The 21,937-nt window shown below is 41.0% G+C and overlaps 1 protein-coding gene across 5 annotated transcripts in view; it reads left to right on the forward strand.

The window, feature by feature from the left end:
* The window catches only part of sema6e (sema domain, transmembrane domain (TM), and cytoplasmic domain, (semaphorin) 6E), a 141,921-nt gene extending 135,808 nt beyond the window's left edge, over window positions 1–6,113 (forward strand). For all 5 annotated transcript variants that reach the window (XM_018676102.2, XM_018676106.2, XM_018676107.2 and 2 more), the window contains one exon: window positions 1,888–6,113. In XM_018676102.2, the coding sequence (XP_018531618.1) occupies window positions 1,888–3,227 (1,340 nt within the window). In that variant the 3' untranslated portion in view covers window positions 3,228–6,113. The remainder of the gene's footprint in view (window positions 1–1,887) is intronic.
* Window positions 6,114–21,937: the final 15,824 nt, after the last annotated feature.

Below are 21,937 nucleotides of genomic sequence, written 5' to 3' on the forward strand. Positions count from 1 at the left end.
ACAGATCCATCATGACGACAGATAAACCTTGTTTGATTCTTATTTTGCCGTATCCTTCCCCATCTGTAATAAGATTCAGTCAAATTAAACCTGTAATGATGACAGGAGGCAAATGACTTGTCTTTCCACTTCATACATTCTGTAGCTACCATGGTGTCAGGTGCCTTTTTAGGCCTAAGAAAATGAGTTTGATTTTCACTCATTTGTGCTTTTGTCTCTTGTGGATTTGCAGTGAGATTTGACTGAAATCTTAACGAGTCTCTCATCAGATTTTCCACCTCTGTAATATCCCCTAATATTTGCCTCTAATCACATATGCACAGTGAGGAAGACCCTTTCTGGCCCTTTTAACACACACTCATTACCTTTAATAATGTTCATCCAGGCCTCAATGACTCAGGAGTTCATGTAGGAGGTTTTATTCACACCATCCACTTCACTAAAATGAAATCCTTTTGGAGATGTTGGTCTCAAAGGGACTGAAGAATTTCATTAGTTTTGAAGGATTTGGGTTGTGTTTGTGGCTTCTCCATGAATTGAAAACCGTGATGCATCTGGCAAGGTTGGAAGATGTGATGATACTGCACATGCTTTGAAACTGTGGTGAGGTACCTTAAATTTTCCAGTTAACTGACCTAGCCCAAAGCAGACATTGCCATCTGGTTATTTTATCTACAATCAATATCTCAATTGAGTTTCCAGAAAATTTACCAGTATACTGTGTACCCCTACCAAAAAATAACACCCCCTACACTATATTCAGATAACAGAAAACTCAGAAAACTCATTCAGATGAATTTCTGTGAATTTTTACACAGGAATATTCTGAAACAAATAGTCTTCATTCTGTCAAGTCATGGTCATGTAATTCAGAAATTAGATTTAAATCCACTCTAATGCAGACCGAATTATTGAGCTGATCTCCTTTATACTCATCCATCAATTATCACCCTCATCACCCTCATTCTGAACATCTCATAAACTATCATCAGGCCTGATTTAGACATAATCATTTTCCATTTTCATTCCTTGACGAAGCTTGCTAGAGCTGTTGAATTTAAGTTGTTTGGAACACCTGCATTTTTTCCCTCTTCGGTGCAGCTCAGTCGTCCCCCTCCACAGACTAATCAGTTTCACAGAAACTGTCATTAAGGGCGGAGAGAAGGGTCTGACACCACAGATGGCAGCAGCCTCTTGCAAATGAGCTCTGATTACAAGAGGTGGCAGGTTTCACTCCTCTTATCATCACTGCCTTTCACGCCATTAGGCAAACACAGTGCCAGGGTCACATCACCCAAGGACATTTACATGGTAGATTTACCTCAGCTAAGTAACCTTGTGCTTTTGGTGCACAGTGCACAGACTGTCCCCTCAGCTTCATTTTGAAAGAATTTGACAACCTCATTGGAGTCTGTGCTGGCAAAGGCGCCACACTAGGTGAGGTATTGGACAGACCTGTTATTTTTGGCTCGTTCATCACACCAGGTGCTCTCGCCCCTGATCCCTACATTGGAAAGCAAAGTCTGTGAAAATGACATCAGGTTCCTGCTGCTATGTCCCCATCAATATTTAAAGCTCTAACTCATTTCAGAGTTGATTTCTCACTGACTGGGGAAGTCTTGGCCTCTGCCAGTCTGAGGGGAAAGCACAGGCCCTCGAAAGAAAGGGTGTATTGATCTATTAACAGTGGAAGGAAAGGAAGCCAAGAGCTTAGTTCAAACACCTCTCCCATGCTGTTCCCTACGTAGTGAAGCCCCTGTAAACACAACCTGTCTGTCCCAGCTGCTACTTGACCTATATTAGCTCTTGAAAATGTGTGTTTTTTCTGGCTCAGTCAGGAAAGTTCTAACTGAAGTACCCTTTTCTCAATCTTCTTCTGTTTTGAAGGTGTGAGGCGGCCACCAGAGCTGGAGAAGACCAATCACAGTGTCCATTATACTCTCCTGATCGCTTGTGTTTTGGTGGCCTTCGTCCTTGGCGCCTTTCTCTCTGGCTTCCTGGTCTCATGCTACTGTAACCACACAGGCCACAAGACCAAGAAGTTGTCAAAAGATCCCGAGGCCCCAATCCCACACGCCCTGTCCCTCCGCAGCCTGGCCAAGCTCAATGGCCTCCTGGACAGCCAAAGTAAGGACGACAAGCTGGAGGTGTCCTCTCCAAAGATCTACAATTCGTTCTTTGCCAACAGCAAGGAGCATCACCCACCTAGGAGAAATGGCCATCATGGAATGACAATGGGAGACCTGGTTCACCCCCACCATCACCACCTTCACCATTCCTCAGAGCTCTCCGGTCTACCAACACCAGACTCGACCCCAGAACTGCCCATCAAGAGCATGAAAGCCTTCAAGAACCAGTGGGAGAAGAACCAGAACTGCAACAATGCCAAAGAACCAAAGTCCCACAACATCGGCTCCAGGCCTAGCTCGGCCCTGCTTCACCAGCAGGTCTTCCCCTACTCTCATGGCCTGTCCAATGGGCAGCCACTAGTTGGAGGTCACCTCCATCCTGAGGAACGCAAAATCCACAATGTTGAACGTGTTCTATCTCAGCAGCCTTACCCTGGTTACTCACAGAAGGTGATGGAGGTAACCTCACTGGATGAGCTCCTGAAGCACATCCATGAGGCAAGCGGCAGTAAGAACTCCCAGTTAATGAGCCCATCAGGTCTGATGGCCAGTGGTGGCGGAGGCCAGCTAGCCTTCGCCAACCGCATCCAACCTCAGATCCCTGAGACAGAATCAGCCCCCTACTACAGCTCATCCACTTTACCTCGAGACAGCCTCACCCGACGCATGGATGTTCCTCCTGACATCCCCCCACACCACCAGTCCACCTTGGAGAGGAGGCACTCCTCCCAGAGGCACTCGCTGATTGCTGCAGCCACCAAGATGCCCAATGGAGGTGGAGTAGGAGGAGGAGGAGGGGGAGGGGGAGGAGGAATGATCCCTCGCCAGCACAGCTTCAGCCAACGAAATGGAGGGCCCCACCAGCCGCCTCCCCTACTGGCTCGGATGAACTCGACGGGCAGCGCCTGTGAGGTCCACTACCCCCTCATCCCCAGTGGGTACCTGACACGCCAGCACAGCTACAATGGAGAGCAGGAGGTCCCACACAGGGGCGCCATTGTCCGCCGGGCTTCCTCTCTCAAACCCGATGTCCCTCCTAAGCCCCTGTTCATACCTGCCACGTCCCCAGTCAACCAACAGGGGAAGTTCAACTACTGAGGAGGTTCACTCCTGAACTAGAGAGGGTTTCTCTCATTGTGTCTTCTCAAAGGACCTTACCTTTGAAGAAATGCATTGGGTTCGAGGTTGCAGACCTTCACAAGAAAACACAACACGTGACAGCCAGTGTCACTGTGGACAAAAGCCTCAACCAAACTTGATTTTTTTCCCCTTCTTTTTGTCCAGCGAATATCTTTGTACCATATTGGTATTGCTCAGCTACTTGCTTATTATAGAACCGCTGACTTGGGTGACGTGACGCCACCTCCTTATATTAGGCTGCCAATGTCCTCAGTGTGGATTTACAATGCAACTTAGTTTTTGGACGCGTTGATGTTGGAAAAACTTAACTCATCAGTCATCTTGAACTCTTAAAAGCCCGAGGCTCCTGCGATGCTTAGATTCAGGCTTTTGCTTAACCTTTTCTGATGTAGTGTTGGTAACCAGTCCCCACCCGCCCCACCCTCGAATGTGTTTATATTATGCATGTGTGTGTATATATATGTGTGTTTATATCCACACCGTATATGTATACATATACATATGCAGTATATGTAACCTGTGGTGAAAAATCAGAAATTCCCCTGAAAGTAGTTATGTCTTTGCCTTACTATACTCTTTCATCTTTGGGCATATCAAACGATCCCCCCACCCCCTAAGAAATATCTTAGGGACACCAAATCATGCACTTCATCAATACAAGTCATTGTCAGTTGGCTAAACACAATGAACCAAATTTGTTGGTGTTGACAAGAGAAATGAAATCCTTCAACAAAGCAGCTATACTCGTCTTTTCCCTCTTTTCTTTTGCTGTCCCAGCAGATGTCAGGTCAGAAGTGACGTAATCGGGTCCATTTAAGTTCCTCGGAGAATGTTTCTATAAGATTGGTGCTCCACAAATCTAGTGGGTCTAACATCCTCTGAAATGGAAATAAACTATACTGTATACGCTGACATATTTTGGACCCAAAGAGGACAAGACAAAACATGCCATGCCATCTGGCATCATGAGAATGAACATTAAAACATAGAATGGACTGCAGTTATTATAATTATTAACTTTGTGGCTATTGGTTGTAAATAAAGGAATAATTACTAGCCAAATTTTAACTGTATGTGTAAATGTGTGCCTTATTTAATAATAGTGTGTGACATGGGGGTAGGGGTTAATGCAAGGGGCTCAGATGGCTACTATGCTACAGTATATTGTAGGTGTTTCATTTTCTATGGTCGTCAGTATGTGTCATACAGTATCTATTGTATATTTGAAGAGTTTCATTCCAGAATGAGATATTTGTCATTTAAAAAGTTGTCACCTGTTCTGATAAACTGGTAACTGTGAATATGATTGTAACACTTATTATAGAATCATATTTTATGTTATATCTTGAGTATGTTGAGCCTTTTTTTCTTTTCTTTTTTTTAACAAAGGAATATTTTACAAATTTTCATAGGTTTTTTTTTTTAAAAGATGGATACAGTGTTTTGGAATGAAACCCTTCATTTCGCTTTGTTGTTACTGTTTTTTTTAGCATCCCAAAAGTGTGAGCCTGCAGATGTTTTTTGGGAGTGTTGGGTAAAGCAAGTACACACAGCCTACGACTGCAGACATTCAGGTTTGACTGCCTCCGTATTTTGTCACTTTCCACTGGGTGTCACTTTCCCTATAGGTGCCATGGTTAACTTTTGTTTTTCTTTCAGCAGTAGCATTAGCATCACTTTGGGTTTCTAAAGGAGCACCTCACAGTTCCTCTTAAGTTATCACCTACAGGCCTGTAGCCATTGTAGAAGTCACATTTAACCGATGGATGAAGCAAATATGTGGCATTTTGCTCCAGTTCTGAATAATAGGAATTTTAGTTTTAGTTCTTATTTAGTGGAAATAGTTGAGGAAAAAATGTGTTACACCATATAGTTTTGGTTTTGTATAAAAATCAGAGAATAAATGTAGAAAGAGACAGGAAGCTGGACTTCTACAGTGGTTACTTCTGTAGATTTTGACTTACCTGGTGTCACCGGGTGTCAACTTCAACACAGGAAGTAACTAAATGGGAGTAGAGATAATACAATTTCTGTCATGTTGAATATGTTGAAAAATGGAGAAGTGCAATGAACTCCGATCCGACAAGCTGAGATTGTCTCTTGGATCAATACTTGGGAGGCAATCGTGGAACAGGTTCCCAGGTGGCCGCACTGCCGAACATCTTCTGAGGGTTTCCCTCAGGGATGTTGATGATGCTAGTCGGCCCTGCCTCAGAATTATCACACCTTCAAGACTCTCTGCTGTTGCACTTTTCAGCAGAGTCACTTTGGCCATGGTTGACTGGAACCGTGATCAATTCTGTGAAAACAGCACTATGCTATTTACTGTATCTGAAAGTGGTGTTTATTGATTGAAATTTCCCAGAGCTTATTCGACCCACTGCAAAGTTTACAATTCATACTCCAACTCCAGTAAATGAAGGAAAATATGGCTGACCGCAATGTTTGAAAAAAAAGTTGATTTGAATTTTAACAGGCAGCAGAGCATTAAATAGGCTTTGAAACAAAAAATATAAAACATCCAACTTGATAAAAGGTCATGCCCGTAATGTTTCATCAGAGGAATTGTGTCAGCTACCGTGCTTGAGGAGTGTTTTTCTTTTTTTTGTTTTTTTAATATCTGCCGGTGACAGATTGTATGGGAGAGGGAGCGTTCTCACCTCTAAAAGCTCTATCAGTATTTGATTTGGTGTAAATACATTCTATCTGGGCGGGGTCTCATTGATTCAGTATTATATTTTTTTTCTGTTTGATTTTTAGGCTATGCCTCTTGAATTACTATGAATTTGGTCTCACAAAATACCATTGTATGTCTCTTATACTAGGAATAAAATGAAAATATGATGCAAGTGTCTCACTGGTGAATGTGTCAAAAAAATAATCCTCTGGGTGATGCATGAGGGCTGAACACAAACACAATAATTGTATTTATGGACTGCAGTTCGATGCAATTGCCCCTCAGAACTTTTCTGATATTATTATGTACAGGTTTAGTTGAGACTATATTAACTGTTGACACTATGGTCAACTTTGAGAGTGTACACTGGTGTTTCATTGGATTGTATCACCTCCACCAGAGACACTGTCCACTGTCTGACTTGTCTGTCAAGCTAAAAGAACTAAAGAACACATGAATCGATATGAATTGCTGACAATGGATGAGCCTATCCCTGATGAGAGGGCAAACAAGTGTGTTTACCAAAATTAAAAGCTTTTCCTGGGTACATTAGCACCATTATGCCCATTTTCAATTTGTGCAGAAAACCCAAGTGGAAACATCAGATAAACAGCCAACATGTCTCAAAAAAGTTCATACCCTCAGCAAGTACTAGTATACATGTATTGTCATACCAAACATTTTCTATCATTGAAATATTTATAACACTATTTTACAGACCCATACAATTGGTTAATTCTCAAATTTCCTGGGAAAAACTGAAAATGAAATTTGGCTTTAATTATAGTTTTATTAGTTTAGAATAAAGTTTCCAGTAAAAATGAATGAAGAACAAATATTTAGTTGGGTTTTAAAGAACTTTGTCTCTATTTTCCTGTAATTAGCTCCAAATTACATGGTTCTTTAGAGGAAATTGTTACCAGGACATTATTTGGGAGTTATTAAGTAGAGAGCCTGTGTAATAAAGCACTACCAAAATATTATATTTACAGACTTCTGCAGCCTGAGTGGAAGTACAGGCTCCCTTAATGCTTTTAACTATAGCACAGATACATCATCCAGTAATTACCTTGCACATAATGTTCCTCCAGCACAGTACAGTACAGTACATGATGTATCGTAACACCATGTGTCATACATAAATGTAAAATCAGACAATCACATGTGGAGCATGTCACAGCATAAAATGTTCATATTAATTAACAAATCTGAATTTCCTCAAACTGCTGCAACTTAATGCTTTAAGATCTGTTGTTCATTACACCACCAACCATGTGAAGGTGAGTAAGCTGACACATAATTATTTAATGCATGAGATGGGGAGATAAATACCTAATTAGTTGCAGTGGCATTGTACATTATGAAGGGCCTGTTGTTCACTACAGTCTCTTCTCACTGCTGAAATTCTTTCATTTTCAAAAGGAAGCAAAAAAGTGGGAATAAAATTCCAAAATCACCCACAACCACACACAGGAGCTTTTGAAATTTTCATGTGGCGAGTAATCTTTGATACAGGCTCTGTGGTTGAGGTGTTACATTCCCTCATTACGCTATGAACATGTTATCAGAAGCAGGAATTTATCTGAATAACACGTAGTCGAGTCAGAAGAGCTCTCAAGGGTTTTACTCACCAATTAAAATGTAGGTATGTGCTTCTGAAAGAGTCAGATGGACTCAAAAACAGAATTTTGATTAACTGGAAGATCCATACTTCTCTCCATCACAGGAGACTGAATGGTGTTTTTCTCACCAGTCTGAACAAATAAAGCTCTAGAGTGTTTACAGGAGTAAATCTGAATTCAACTGCTGAGTCGCACTGACTAATAGGCTCCGCACAGGCTATTACATAAGAGATAATAAACAATCACGGCGTGAACACACCCCTACTGTGAGTAAACAGCCAGGAGGCTCAGGGTCGTGTTGAGAGACATTTCTGCAGGGTTTATGTCTGCTGATGGATGCTGTGTATCTTAGACAGCTTGGTTCAGTGTTAGTCATTCTACCCACCAGGGCCAATCTGGCTGAAACCACTTAAGACCACTTAAAAGGGACCTGGTTGACCAGGTCTTGGGAATCTTGGACCATTTCTTTTCTAGAAATGAGTACCAATGAAATCTGCTGGCAGCTTGTTTTGTGTATTACAAGGACATTGTTTCTGGAAAGACATGTTGCTTGCAGATTTTGAGCATTGCAGGTCAGGATCTTCGGTTAATGTTCACACCTTATTGATGAGAAAAGTCAGAGGAAAATGGACAGACTGGTTGGAGTTGACAGAAAGGCTTTGGTAACTCAGATAACCACTCTTTACAACTGTGGTGAACAGGAAACCAGAATCAGAAATACGTTATTAATCTCCTACAGTAAGTTGTTATGTTACAGTGCTCCATTTCACATTAACAAATATAATATGAATAAAAATAATTATATAACCCCCCATCTTCAAAATATAAAATAGTTAAAAGAAAGTTAAATTGAAAATTAAGCAGGAGCAACTGCAAAATGCTGCATACGAGTTGACACGTGCACACAATTGTATATCACGTTGGGTTCCACTCTGGTCAACCAAGAACAGAAATCTGAGTTGTGGAAAAACGTAGCCTGGTCTGATGAATCTGGATTTCTGCTGAGGCACGCAGATGGTCGGGTCAGAATTTGGCATCAACAGCATGAATCCATGGACTCAACCTGCCTTGTGTCAACAGTCCAGGCTGGTGGTGGTGGTGTAATTGTTTGAGGAATGTTTTCTTGGCACACTTTAGACCCAGTAATACCAATCAATCATGGTATAAATGCCACAGCCTTATTTGAGCATTGTTGCTGACCATGTGCTTCCCTTTATGGCCACAATTTACCTTCTTCTAATAGCTGCTTCCAGCAATTATAATGCACCATGTCACAAAGCAAAGCATATCAAACTGGTTTCACGGACATGACAGCTAACAGATCTGAATCCAAGAGAGCACCTTTGGGATGTGGTAGAACAGGAGATTGGCAGCATGAATGTGCAGCTGACAAATCTGCAGAAATGATGTGATACCATCATGTTAACATGGACCAAAAATGTTGAATCCATGCCATGAAGAATTGAGGCTGCTTTGAGAGCAAAGGGAGGTTCCATCAGTATTAGTAGGCGTTTTGTGTAATTTCTAGGAACCAACCATTACCTATAATAAACTGATTTCTGGGAAACCAGCAGAGACTTATCTTGAAACACTGCTAGAATAACACAGGTTGCTCAGGTGTGAATGCAGAGAGCAAAAAAACAAATCCGTCAGAGCAGCTTTATTGCTGTCTCACGGAAGCTTGTCAGACGAACTTTACTGTAATGTCCCTGAACTAGATGTGTTGTCCTCCTTTAAATGCATTACCGCTGAGGTATTCTTGAATAAACCTATTTTGGCATTCAAGCAAAATGATGTTTTCCTCTTAATATATACAGTGAAAGGACTCTGATGGGTGGTGAGATTGACCTTTTAGCCGAAACAGTTCTCCTAATGAGGTGGTATCGATTAGTTTATGCAATTATCCTCCCTGCAGTCTATTAGACAATCATGTCTGTGTTTGTGTGTTGTGTTCCCTGGATGTATGTCTCAGGGAGAAGAGATGACTGAGAGATGGAGGTGTTTGTTGCACTTGGAGATTGAACTCTGGCTGGATAATGGACAGCGATTAGCTCCAGCATAATTATTGGATTCCAACAAAACACCAGGCGATGGCCCACAGTCTCAGAGAAGTCGAGCTTTTCTCAAGCCTGTTTGCATGTTTCTGTTCAATGGCTGCTGATGATAAATGAGTGTTGACGGAAATAAGCCTCTGCTGAAGTAAGTCTGATCATGATACAGATACCACGTCATTCATTAGGAGTGTTGCCTCTGTAATTTGCTATGCAGAATTCCCACTTGTGAATGTGTGTTCAGGTGCGACATGATGGAGCAAAAGGTCAGATATGTATAGTACATAACCTTAATGTAGATGCAAATTCTACTTTTAGTAATTATGGACACTGTGTTCTGTTTATGAAATTACCCGTTGAATGATTCTTGACAGCTGTTGATCTTGATGAATGTACCAGCAAGAATAGTTTGGTCGATATACAGCAGAATTAAAGGCCTCTCTAAAATATGATTCATACTTACATAATATTTAGTTACTTGGAATAAATGTTTATGTTTACCTTAAGTAATAGTTGATTTATTTATGATGCTCTCATAGTCTTCTACCTGTACCAGTCACTGGTACCTGTGGGACCACCTCTTTTAGAGAAAGCTGGAGTACAAGAGTTTTACATGTCGTTCATTTTGAATATAAAGGCACAGTCATTGTAGCCGTTCATGTGTGTACAGTTATATGCCACAGCCAGTGTAGTGCACAAAGCTCTATCAAATATTAAGAATTATTAAATAAGTTTTGTTTTTTTGATCACCTGCACACTATGAATATTTAATTACCATAGTGATTTTTCCAGTAATTAAAGCAGTGGATTTGTGCTGTTGATACAAAGGGGGAAAAATCTGTCCTTCGCATTTAGTATTGAATAGGCAAAGTTTATGATATGAAGATGGAGTCACCAAGAAGAGAAAGGTTTTAATTTTTCATTGTGATTTTTCTCTTTTCCCAGGATCTTCCCACACTGTCAGCTGAATCCTAAAAATGTTAAAACTGCGTATAGCCTGGAGCTATTTTCAAAACCTGATTCGACATTCTGCAACTTTCAAGTAAGTGTGACATTTTTACCTCTTTGTTTCTATGTTTTGTTTTGTCTTGTGAAAATTAATGTGGTCAACCCCCCCCCACCACCACCACCACCACCACCACCCAAGATTTTCTCTTGCAAAATATTTTGATCTCTAATCCAATTATTGGTTCTGACCTTGTCTGCACTTTGTTCAAAAAAAGGAAAACCTGGTTAAGAAAACAGCACAGTGTGATTGACAGAGAAAAAAACATTTTCCAATTACAGTACACGGTCGCCTACCTCCCTTAATCTGTCTGACCAGTGACTCTGTGGATTTTTTTTTACCCTTTTAAATGGGTTTTCGTGTTGTCAGCCATTCCAGCGTGACCTCCTGCACCTTCCCACAACCCCCCAGCCTTAAAAAAAAACATCTACAGTGGAATCATGGTATGGACCTCAAAATGACTTTCTATTCCCCATGTCTGGGCCCCGGCAGACGCACGCTGACAGCTGGCATCACAATTCATTATGTCTCTGCCGGAAAAGGCTGCAAAGGGCCAGGGAGAAGCTCTCACCATATTTCACTATCGAGACCTGTCAGTAAAATAATCACTGGCACTGACAAGTTGCCAGTGAGTTATTTTTATTTTATTTTATTTTTTTCCACTCTCCTGTAAGACAGTAAAGACTGTAAGGCAGATGTTCGGAAAACACTGATCCTGGTTTCAGGACACGTGTACTGTTCCTTGTCCCTTATTTGGAAGTCAGCGTTGTCCCTGCCCTCAATCAGCGTTTCCTGGGTTTTTCCAAGGCCCCTCTTCATATTCTCTCATTGATCACTGTCACCAGCTTCAAAGTAAAAATCTTACATTCCCTTTCACCGTCCAGCAAAATATAGAAGCTCTGCTGAGCTCAGAACAAGCATGTTCACATTCTCTATTGCACAAAGTGTTTATTTCATCAACATTTATTTTTGCTCTTACAGTTGATCACTTAAAACTTTACTTTGAATCTTTGCCACAAATTGGAGCAAAACTGGAAAGCCTGGCAGTTTTAATATCATTGGACAACTCAAGCTGCTGGTTGCCGGTCAGAGGCCCAGTTCAGACGACAGAACTTCAGCCCAATTGTGACATGATGTTGTTGTGGCCGACAAATTTCAAGTGTCAGGCCCGAATATGGATGTCAGGAATGTCAGGAGTGACAAACAGGCCTTGTAGTCTGACATAATCAAAGAGCAATGATGCAGCATCTGGGACACCCCATAACACTTCAACAAAAAGTCCAGCATTTCAGATTTTTTTTTGTATTTCCCTGCCTAGTGTGATATCTCCTACAATGTGTTCCTTCACATTGACCAATATGGTGACAGTGTACTCTCTTAGGGTTATATCGCTGCCTGTTGGTTTGGCATGTTCCAGACAGTATTCGACAGCTTGTTTACAATGTCTTGACCGTCCTTCCTGACAACGTGCAAGGATGTGAATGACGATTAGCCCGAGTCAAACTCGTTGTTTCCAGTCTCCGGACCAAAACTAGACAAAAATTTATTTCTCTATGACAACAACTACAAAAAAAGCATGTAGTCTGATCCTGGAAACAAATCTTGGCTACAATTCTTAAAAGTATATAAATGATTCTAGTGTGCTATGAACCAATGAGTGAAATGCCACTTGAAACTGGTCATGTCCGTTTGTTGTTGGCTATACATCAAACCTCAAGAGTCACACACAAAGAACTCCTCCCTGGGGAACATGAACATCTGTTCCGAATTTCATGGCAAACCAATCAATAATTGTTAAGATATTTCACTCTGGACCAAAATGACATATCAAAGTGTCTCTGATGACGGTCAGCTTTGTCATTATCATCCAATATGTCATCTTGGATCAAAGGACAATTTCTGTGTCTTTTAATTTTTTCTTTTAATCGAGGGATTGAAGTCTTTGGTGGGCTACCTGAGTGCTCTGTGCCTTCTCATGATCATATGCAAAGGCTGCATTTCTGCTCGCCCCCAAGACTCGATTGAAAGGATCTGAGAATGTGCCTCATTAAAGTGGGCATTAATTTGAGCTTTTTAAACACCCCAGCATGACTTTCATCTCATTTTGTGACAGAAACATCTTGCTGAGGTTGACAGTAAAGGAAGTTTTCAGTTAAGTCGGCAGCTGGATCCCTCCCTGTCAGGATGGATTGTGAAAGCAGGGTGAAGGAGCCGGGCAGAACTTTTCTGAAGTCCCTTTTCTAATTAACTTTTCAAGGCTTTGAAGCACCGTGTGTGAAGTGTGTGTCCATGTCTGAGAGGAAGAGGGGTATGAAAATGTCTCCAGTTCCCTTTGAGAGTGATGTCATCATGGTGTCTTTCCAAGGTAAGATGTCCTGAGGTCATTGGTTATTATTAGCTGTCGAAGGCAAACAAAGAACATTTACTCAACTACTGTTTGTGAGCACAAGTCCAGTGGTTCCCACTGAATACAATAGCAAAATCAAAATGTCTGAAATTCACTGCATGTAATAGGCATGTTTCCGGGAGGTCCGGGTCCTGGAGTGCTGTCCAAACCCACAATTCATCGAGTCTCTGCGGACCTCCAGAGAGTCCTCTTGGGGTACAGACATGCTCAGAAATTGACCCATAATCCACGATGCATTAAGGTTTCACATTGTACACACAGAATATGAATAGGTTGAATAATTTGGATGTCCTGTCCTGGTTGTTTTAATCTGCAGGTTGGTATTTGTCCACCTATAGTGCTGAGGGTTTAATGTTGCTATAATATTGTGTTTGGCAGCTCATGTAAAGGCAATATTTTACCGCACATTCAGAGCATATCTGTTACGGCTGCTATGTAAAGCAGCAGACCTGCAAATATGACATGTATATAAGTTGCCAATATCAATACCCTTAAGAACCTAGCATAGCACATTTCATCCCCTCGCAGCCCTGAGATGATGATGATGAACATGTCACTATGCATATGACAAGAGTCCATGAGGGCTCAGTCACACAAATCTTGAGGATGGACATTCACACTAAGCCATATCTTTTTAAAAATAGTTCACGCATAGCACAGTCATTTTTAAAAAAGACAAGATAATTGCATAAAATCCCTGGGCACTTTTATTAGTAGCATTGCTCAAACAGCAACACAGTAAATCCTGTATTTGTTGGAGACTTACGTTATTACACATTTTGTGCTCCAGTGAGTATTTGCAGCCATATACACGCAGTTTAACACTTACACTTAAAAGTTTTCATGGCCCTGTCCTGAACTAACTCTTACTGCATGCTGTCCAGTATTTGCATCATAACTTGGGGCTGTTATGATACTGACGTCTGTCCAAACAGGCCAGTTTCCAGTGTTTGAACTGAAAAGCCTCCATTCAGCAGATTTACCTCTTTCAATTAGAGGAGCTGCTGCTTTTGGAAAGTCAAGGGCGAGTATTGTGAGGGTTTTGCCTTCAAATTCATCCAGCAAATACCCTGTTAATTAAACCACATTTACTTGCAAAAATCGCAAAGAACCTTTTTTGCTCATGCCGATGTGACAGATACTGGTCAACAAGCACAGAACTTCAGGTCAAGATTCGAAAAATATCTCATGTACAGTATGTCAAGCTGAATTTCAGGGAAATATAAATGAAGCAGAAGACACATGCAATGTACTGTTTCATCTGTTTGATATATGAGCGTAACCATAACAATATGTCACCTTAAATTAGAGAGATCAGTCCTTGCTCTCAGCTGCAGTATGACATGACAATAACTTAACTTTAGCCAAAAGTAAATAAAGGTGGCACATAATTCAATGTGACAAGCAAGACTCGAGTCGAGTCTCTTGGGAAGGGATTCGGTGTAAAAACCTGTATTATGCCTTGAAAATTCATTATGATGTATTCTGAAATAGATTAAGTTATAGTCAATATGCCAAAATATATACATATGAATATAAACATCAGCCTGCAGCTCTACTTCTGGGCAAATTTAAGATAAATGCAGTTTGACGAACAATTTGCTTCAAGTTGTAATCTCGTAGAATCTATTCAGTCCTGCTGGTGTCAGACTATATAATCATTTATGTCTCACTGTGTCTGATAGGTGATCGTGATAAACTGAAATGCACATAGCAAGATGTGATGTAATCTATCTTACCTATTTTCTCACCTGTAGTTTGCACTGGAGCTGGTTTGAAGAGTTGCGGCCTATAGTCGGCACGTTTTGGACCACAAAGGGTCCTCTTCTGGAAGAGGTGGATGTCTGCTTTGACAAACTCTGTCATGTTTGGTGATGTTGACCTAAACAAGCATGATGTTTTATTTAATTTAAGTGGACACGTTGAAGCCTATCCAGTCACAGCTTGCAGCACTGAATCACTATGAAGGAACTGTGATGAAAATGGTTTATTGCTTCGAACCATCTGATACAGTCAATATTGAGAACACCTCTTTGATACAAGTGGGACATAACAAGGCCTTGTTAAAGACGGTTGTGTGATCTTTGGTGTGGTGAAAAAAGGCATCAACCATTGTCCAAGGTCGATACCGTGTTGAGTGGTCTCCATCCATCCATCTTCTGCTGCTTATCTGACATTGGGGTTGCAGTGACAGCAGGTTAAGTGAGGCAGCCCAGACGTCCCTCTCCCTAGCAATATTTTCCATCTCGTCCTGGGGGGATCCTGAGGCAGTCCTAGGCCAGACGAGATATATAATATTTCCAGCAAGATGTGGGTCTGCCCGTGGTCTCCTACCAGTTGGATGTGCCTGGAAGATCTCCAATGGGAAACACCCAGGAGGCATCCTAATCAGATGCCCAAACCACCTCAACTGGCTCCTTTGGCCTCGAAGGAGCAGCGATTCTATTTCGAGCTCCCTCCGGATGTCCGAGCTCCTCACCCTATCTCAAAGGCTGAGCCCAGACACCTTACAGAGGAAACTCATTTCAGCCACTTGCATCCCTAATCTCATTTTTTCAGTCTCTACTAAAGCTCATGACCATAGGTGAGGGTCAGAACATAGATAGTAGTGTGCTTCAAGCATAACATCCCTATGCCAAGGTCCAAAGTGTCATGGTGCATGTTGTAAACACTGTCAAAGTGGATGAGAGAAGGGCAAAAATCTGTCTTTGACTATGACACACTACGTGGGAATGTCTCAGATTATTGGTCTGATATCTGATCCCAGAATTAGTCTCATCTATAACATTCTTATGTGCAAATGGATGAAGTAATGATATAATTGAAGTGAAACTTGAACCATGAGGGATAGCAACAAGATGTGAACAACACAAATTGCTATCCATGATCTGCCAATTGAAAAGGGCTCATTACAGCTTGTACAAATACACAGACAGTAAATTGAAGGTCTAAATGCCCCGCTATTAAACAGTTTGATCCCTTTTAATTTTGCTCATTCATCTCAGTAAGTGGAGGCTAAATAAGGATTTGCAAGCCTCGAAGCATATTCAGGAGGTTGTCCTAATATTTACATGGAAATGCAACCAAAGAAAGCTGGTTAGATTGCCCACAACCTCTTTATCAGCCGGATAAAAATAAAGTAGTGGAAGAAGTAGAGTTATTTTACAAGCCAAGAAAACAGTCAGCAACTCAGTCTCTCCTGCAAAAACCCACATAACTCTCACTCCACTGTGTCTGCGCTGTTTATTTTAACTGTAGGCCCGTGTTGGCAGCTCGCCCAGAGGGTTTGGGGAGGACTTGTAGGCCGCAAACCACAGCACATTTGGAGGCTTTTAAATGCCCCATAAACACTGGTGGGGAGACACACGGAGCTGCAGCACACACAGTGACAAGACGTCCGTCCGCTGCCTTCCCTCACCCCCCACCCCCCCACCGAGCCAAATACCGACTCCTTTTTCCCGAAAATGGCTTCAGTGAAAACTATTACATTTCTCAATCTGATACGCCTTTGCTGCCTTTTCATAAGCATTTCCATGAAAGAGCCTTTTATGCTGAGGCGAATGAGAGGAGAAATTACAGTTGTTATACGATGTCTGGGCTGCCAGGAACATCACAGGGCCCGGTCCTTCTTATGAAATCCTTCCTAACTGATTGAACGGAGCAGGCCGAGCCAGAATGGATAAACAGTTAAAAAACCTTCTGGCTACTGTGGGGCAGGAGTTTCAGAAGAAGCTGATTTAAGCACTCTGCTTGTTAGTTTTCACATTGTCACTTGTTCTACTGAGTTATACTAGAGCTCAGCAGTGATTCTGAACTGAACTAGATCTCAGTATAGCAGATTCTGCCCTCTGCCTTATGTCTGTCCAGCAGTCAGCAGCAATCATTTCACAAACACTGGGTTCAACAGACAACCTCTTTTTCAGCACATTCTATAGAGGATCTTGAGGCCAGCTCAATGAGGAGCAGCCTGAACTATGTTTTTTTTAGGAAGGCTTGGAGTCCCATCCTCTTTTTCTGCTTTAAGTTAAGGTTCACCTATTATATGAGTTTACTGGCTTTTTCCCCCATGATTACGTTTGTTTTGTGTGTGTGTGTGTGTGTGTGTGTGTGTGTGTTGTCTGTATATTATTATATCTTATGTGTATTGCCACATGATAAAAATAGGTTAGCCTTACAATCCTTTATAGTGTACAACAAAAGGCAGATGTGACAGCAAACTGGCGACTTCCATTAACTACTCAATAAATAAATTATAAAGCAGCATTTTATCTTCTATAATGTGACGAATCTCCCAGTGAAAGGAGTATGTGTGCAGAGTGTAGTTATATGAGGGTTTTAAGTCATGTGCTTCAGATTTGATTGGATTAGAGTGATTGAAATGTGGGTGTGGCTTCGTAAATTGGCCTCCACTCTCGTATTTCTTTAAATAAAGTTATGATATCAACCCATAATATCACTGTGCTTACTTAAACCAACAAACTAATGGTCAAAGGTGATTTTAATGGTTGTAGTTAGCTAGTTACCCCACATACATTTGACTGAATACATTCGGTATATGTCCCCAAGTACAGGATCAAGCATCAAGAGTAATTTTTTTAATGTTTTAAATATCTCAACAGCTGCCATTATCAGCCTAATATTTTAATTTGTCCAATTCTTTGCTTTATGGCTAAATTATACGCACAGCATTCCCATCAGCCTCAAAATGTTAACATGCTAACATTAGCATTTAGCTCCATGCTGTGTCTGGTACAGCTGCACTAGTTTGGCTGTATAGAGTTTTTTGACATGCACTTTGTAGGCCCTGAAAACCATGAAAAATCAGCTTCTCACTATGAGCACTTGGGTCTTTTTTCACTGATGCTGCCAGCACTGTCAGCCAAATCTGATCTGAAAACCACACCCAAACAGTCCTGATGAAACAGATTAGCTGAGTTTTTTAATATTGAAATCTTTTCTGGTGGACTTGATCTTTGATTGTTGCACATTTAGTGTTGAATATGAGATGTTAGAGACAAATTATGAAACACATTGTTTTCATACCTCCACAGTGACATTTAATTTTCAAACAGATTGATTTTTCCTGAGGATATTTCGTGTTTTTTCCTCAGTCTCCTCAAACCTGCTCAAGTGTCATTTCATTTCACAGTCAATAAGAGGAGGAGGTCAGCAGAGGAGCCTGCCAGAGCTTCATGGTATGTTTACTACTTTTCACCTGCATATCCTGAGCGATGAGATACCTGGCTTTTCTTTGACACATTAAAACAAACCTTAACCTGATATACCTTATGTTGCTTTCTGTTTCTAATTTAACTTATGTCTTACAGTCGCCTCCAATGCTGCCAACAGGTAATTATATGTATAACTGTATGATTATATAATAATAGAAAATTTGAAATGTTGGACATTGTGTTTCCAAAGTTCAAAGTTGTTTAGAAAAGCTCTAGAAAAGGTGTGAAATTAGGATTTGAAGTTACTGTGAATGTGACTGTGACCTAATGTGACAGCAACAGGTCTTATATTTACATCCTGGTGGTGAGTAAAGTGTGAAGTACTTCTTGTAGTGTAGTGTGTTAATATTATGTGTATTGCTCACACAGTGTGAACATATTATCAGGTAAGAGTGGTAAGGATAAGTGTAAGTGTATAAGTGAGTTTAACATGAGTAATTATCTATGTTTTGATGCTTCATATATGTAAATATATCAGTCTTAATAGCTTACAACAGAGAAAAGGAAGTTAGACTGTGAGGAAATTAGACTTCCACCTTGGTGGCTGAATGTTTCCACCACCTTCAACCGATTAAATTTTACTGACATCACAACACATGATTTCTGGGCAGTAGAAAGTAGTTCCAGTGGAAACTGTTCTTCACAGAGAGGTCTGTGGATTATCCAGCCTCACTGGGACACTTTTTCAGGAAAAAAATGTTACTGTTGAATTTTTCAAATGTCATTTTTTGAATGGTTTGAGCCCCACAGAGAAAATTCCACTCGCCTCTATTGTATGGAGGTGGCAGCAGAAAGATCAGAGACGAATATCTCAAAGCCTCAGCACATACACCCAAAACTGCTGTACTAGCATGGCTAGACAGCAGTAGTGATAACACATAACCCTCTTCTTTTTGATGCTATTTCTCGGTCTTGTTTATTTTTTAATTGGTCATATTTCCTTCTCCACTTTTCCATAGAAATGCTAAATCAGAACAGATTGCAGCACCAACACACAAGTTAAAATACCTCTTACTACTAAACCCACCATCCACCAAAAAATGGCAATAAAAATAAAAGAATAATACAAATACATAGAACAACAATAATCATATAGCCATCAATACATTTTCACAAAGTTCCTGAAAAACCTATAGTCATCTAGATCCCTCTTATGCAGGGTTCTTTCAAACAGAAAAATCTAGTGCCAGCAACTAAGGAAACTAGAATGGTGTTCCCTCACTGAGGTCATCAATCCAACACATCTGTCACGCTCTTATCATAACAAAATAAAAGGAAAAAGGAAGCAGCATAAATGATAACATTAATGATTTGTCATAAAACATAATCAGTCATAAACAGCAGCAACATTAAAAGGCAACATATTTCAATGACCTATCTTGCAATTTTGAGACAAGTGATTAAAAAATAAATTCCTGGATCTGCAACAAAATTGAATGGATTCTTCCTTTGCTCATGCCACCTCCTGCTTTTGGCTTAATCCTGCTGACAAACAACAACAAACAAACAAACCAAAAGACAATAACATAACCTTGTTCCCAAGATAATAAATCAAAAGAATTAAAATATAAAAGTTTCACAATAAAAGTTAAAAACAAAAGAAAGAAGAAATTAAATAATAATAATAATAATAATAATAATTGTTGTCCTCACCATAGTGCAGTGTCATTACCAGCAGCAGTAAAGTTTTAAACTCATAAGGATGTACACTATATGTTGTGGTCAGTGTGTGTTTCTGCACTGTGGTGTGTGGTGGATTTGGTGGCTCTGCCCTTTGCCATGATAAGAAATGAGGTCGGTAGGCAGTTATTCGCTATGGCTGGCATGCCTGGCATGCCTGGCACTCATGGCCTGATGCCTGACACACCCCCAGTGCTACAGTAAACATGTCTGTGTGTGTGTGTGTGTGTGTGTGTTACTGGTTCAATCCGGAGCGGTCAGGCGAAGCAGAGGTCTCGACTCAGCAGTTCGGGCACTTTCACCCGGAGACAAGGACCCACCTGTGCTTGTCTGTTTCATGAGGACTCTGATTTCACACGCAGGCTCATCTGTGCTCACACTCTCTCAGCTTGCCTTAACCTGTTCACCCTGCACCTGTCCACACCAGGACATCTCACCCCAGTCGTCCCCCACCCCCCTCACCTCGTCTCACCTCACCGCCACCTCCCCTCTGTGGGCCCACACTCCATCTCCGTCCTGTTGGAGCCAGCTGGAAATCCCCCAGCACAACCGGTTCTGGGCGCTCCCTCCCAGTCCACAGTGATAACCATCATCCAACAGCTCATTCTGCACAAATCTGTCCTGCCAGACCAACTGTGTCCATATTAACACAGAAAAACAGCACCATCTAAGGTCAAAAGTGCTCACAAGTGCTGCTGGTACAGAAGAAAATAGTATAATTCCAGTCATTTAGGAGTGCGCCATTTCTTAGTGTGAAATCTAAGCCCCACTTCTGATGTCTGACCTTTTGAAAAAAACACAAAATCTATCTACTACTGTTAGTGTGTTAGTGTCCTATTATGGTCCAGGGTAGCCCTTTGAGTTGTATTTTTAGATAGTGCCCTCAGACAAACCAAAGGCTCCTCTCTTTCGTTCTGCGATGGGCAAAGGAGCCACGATCGATGAGCAGACACTGATGCTGCTGGATCAACTTTCCATGAGAGGAATCTCAGTGTTCACCATCTCGTAAACAGCTTTCACTTACTGTGAGCTGCCATCATGATGTGTGGTTGGATCTTCCATTTAAGAGTCATTGCCCAGAGCTTGAAGAATCAAAGAAAGAAACCCAGCAAGCAGAGATTTCCACTCATGACTGCTGTATGTTATGTAGGTAAATACATAAATAAACATGGAAACTGGAAAAGTATACATATGCAGTTTGACATATGTAAACACACACAATGAATGCCTCAGAGACTGTAGCTGTAGGTATATAAGTAATAAGAATAAATGAAATAACAACGCTGGTTTAAATGACTTCTGACTCTTTTTAAGCGATCTACAGTTCGGCATTACACTTGAACTTGCTGAGCCTGATTCCAGCAGTTTAAACCATGGCTCAGTCACTCAGTAACACACTTCTCGCTGGAGATCGTACCCACTCACCAAAGTTACATAGTGCAAGAAAAGGCACCATTCTCTCTATTACGAGTCAGTGCACCATCAAAATGATTCTGAAACTGACATTTTAAGGTATAATAGTTACAAAATGTTGCTTTAGAGCAGCTATAATTGATATTGTTTGTAAATGACAAGGTGAAAACAATTTGACTGAAGGAGGTTGCTGGCTGTAGTATAACCTACAGAGAATTATCACTTGAATTTGCTGCTCCCCCTGGCTTTACAGAGCTTTATATTGAGCTTCAAGCTCTTTGTTTAGCTGTCTGCCACAAAACCTTTCTGTTTTGGTACACTGTCTCTGCTCTCAGAGCCACAGCAGGCAGGAGTTTTCAGAGAAAAAGCCCTAAAAGGCCAATGTACACTACCTTCGCTTTAATGATGTACAAGTGGACCTCACAGCATCACTGGGAGGTGTTGTTATGGCTGCAACAGAAACCCAGATTTTCAGTCTGGTGTTAAGTAACTATAACCTGCAGTAACAGATTCCTTAAGCCAACAGACACACAGCGTTGATATAACATTAATATTTGACTAATGTGTTTACAAGCAATTTG

This window comes from Lates calcarifer, linkage group LG15, assembly GCF_001640805.2.
Source record: "Lates calcarifer isolate ASB-BC8 linkage group LG15, TLL_Latcal_v3, whole genome shotgun sequence".
Classification (NCBI taxonomy): Eukaryota; Metazoa; Chordata; class Actinopteri; family Centropomidae; genus Lates; species Lates calcarifer.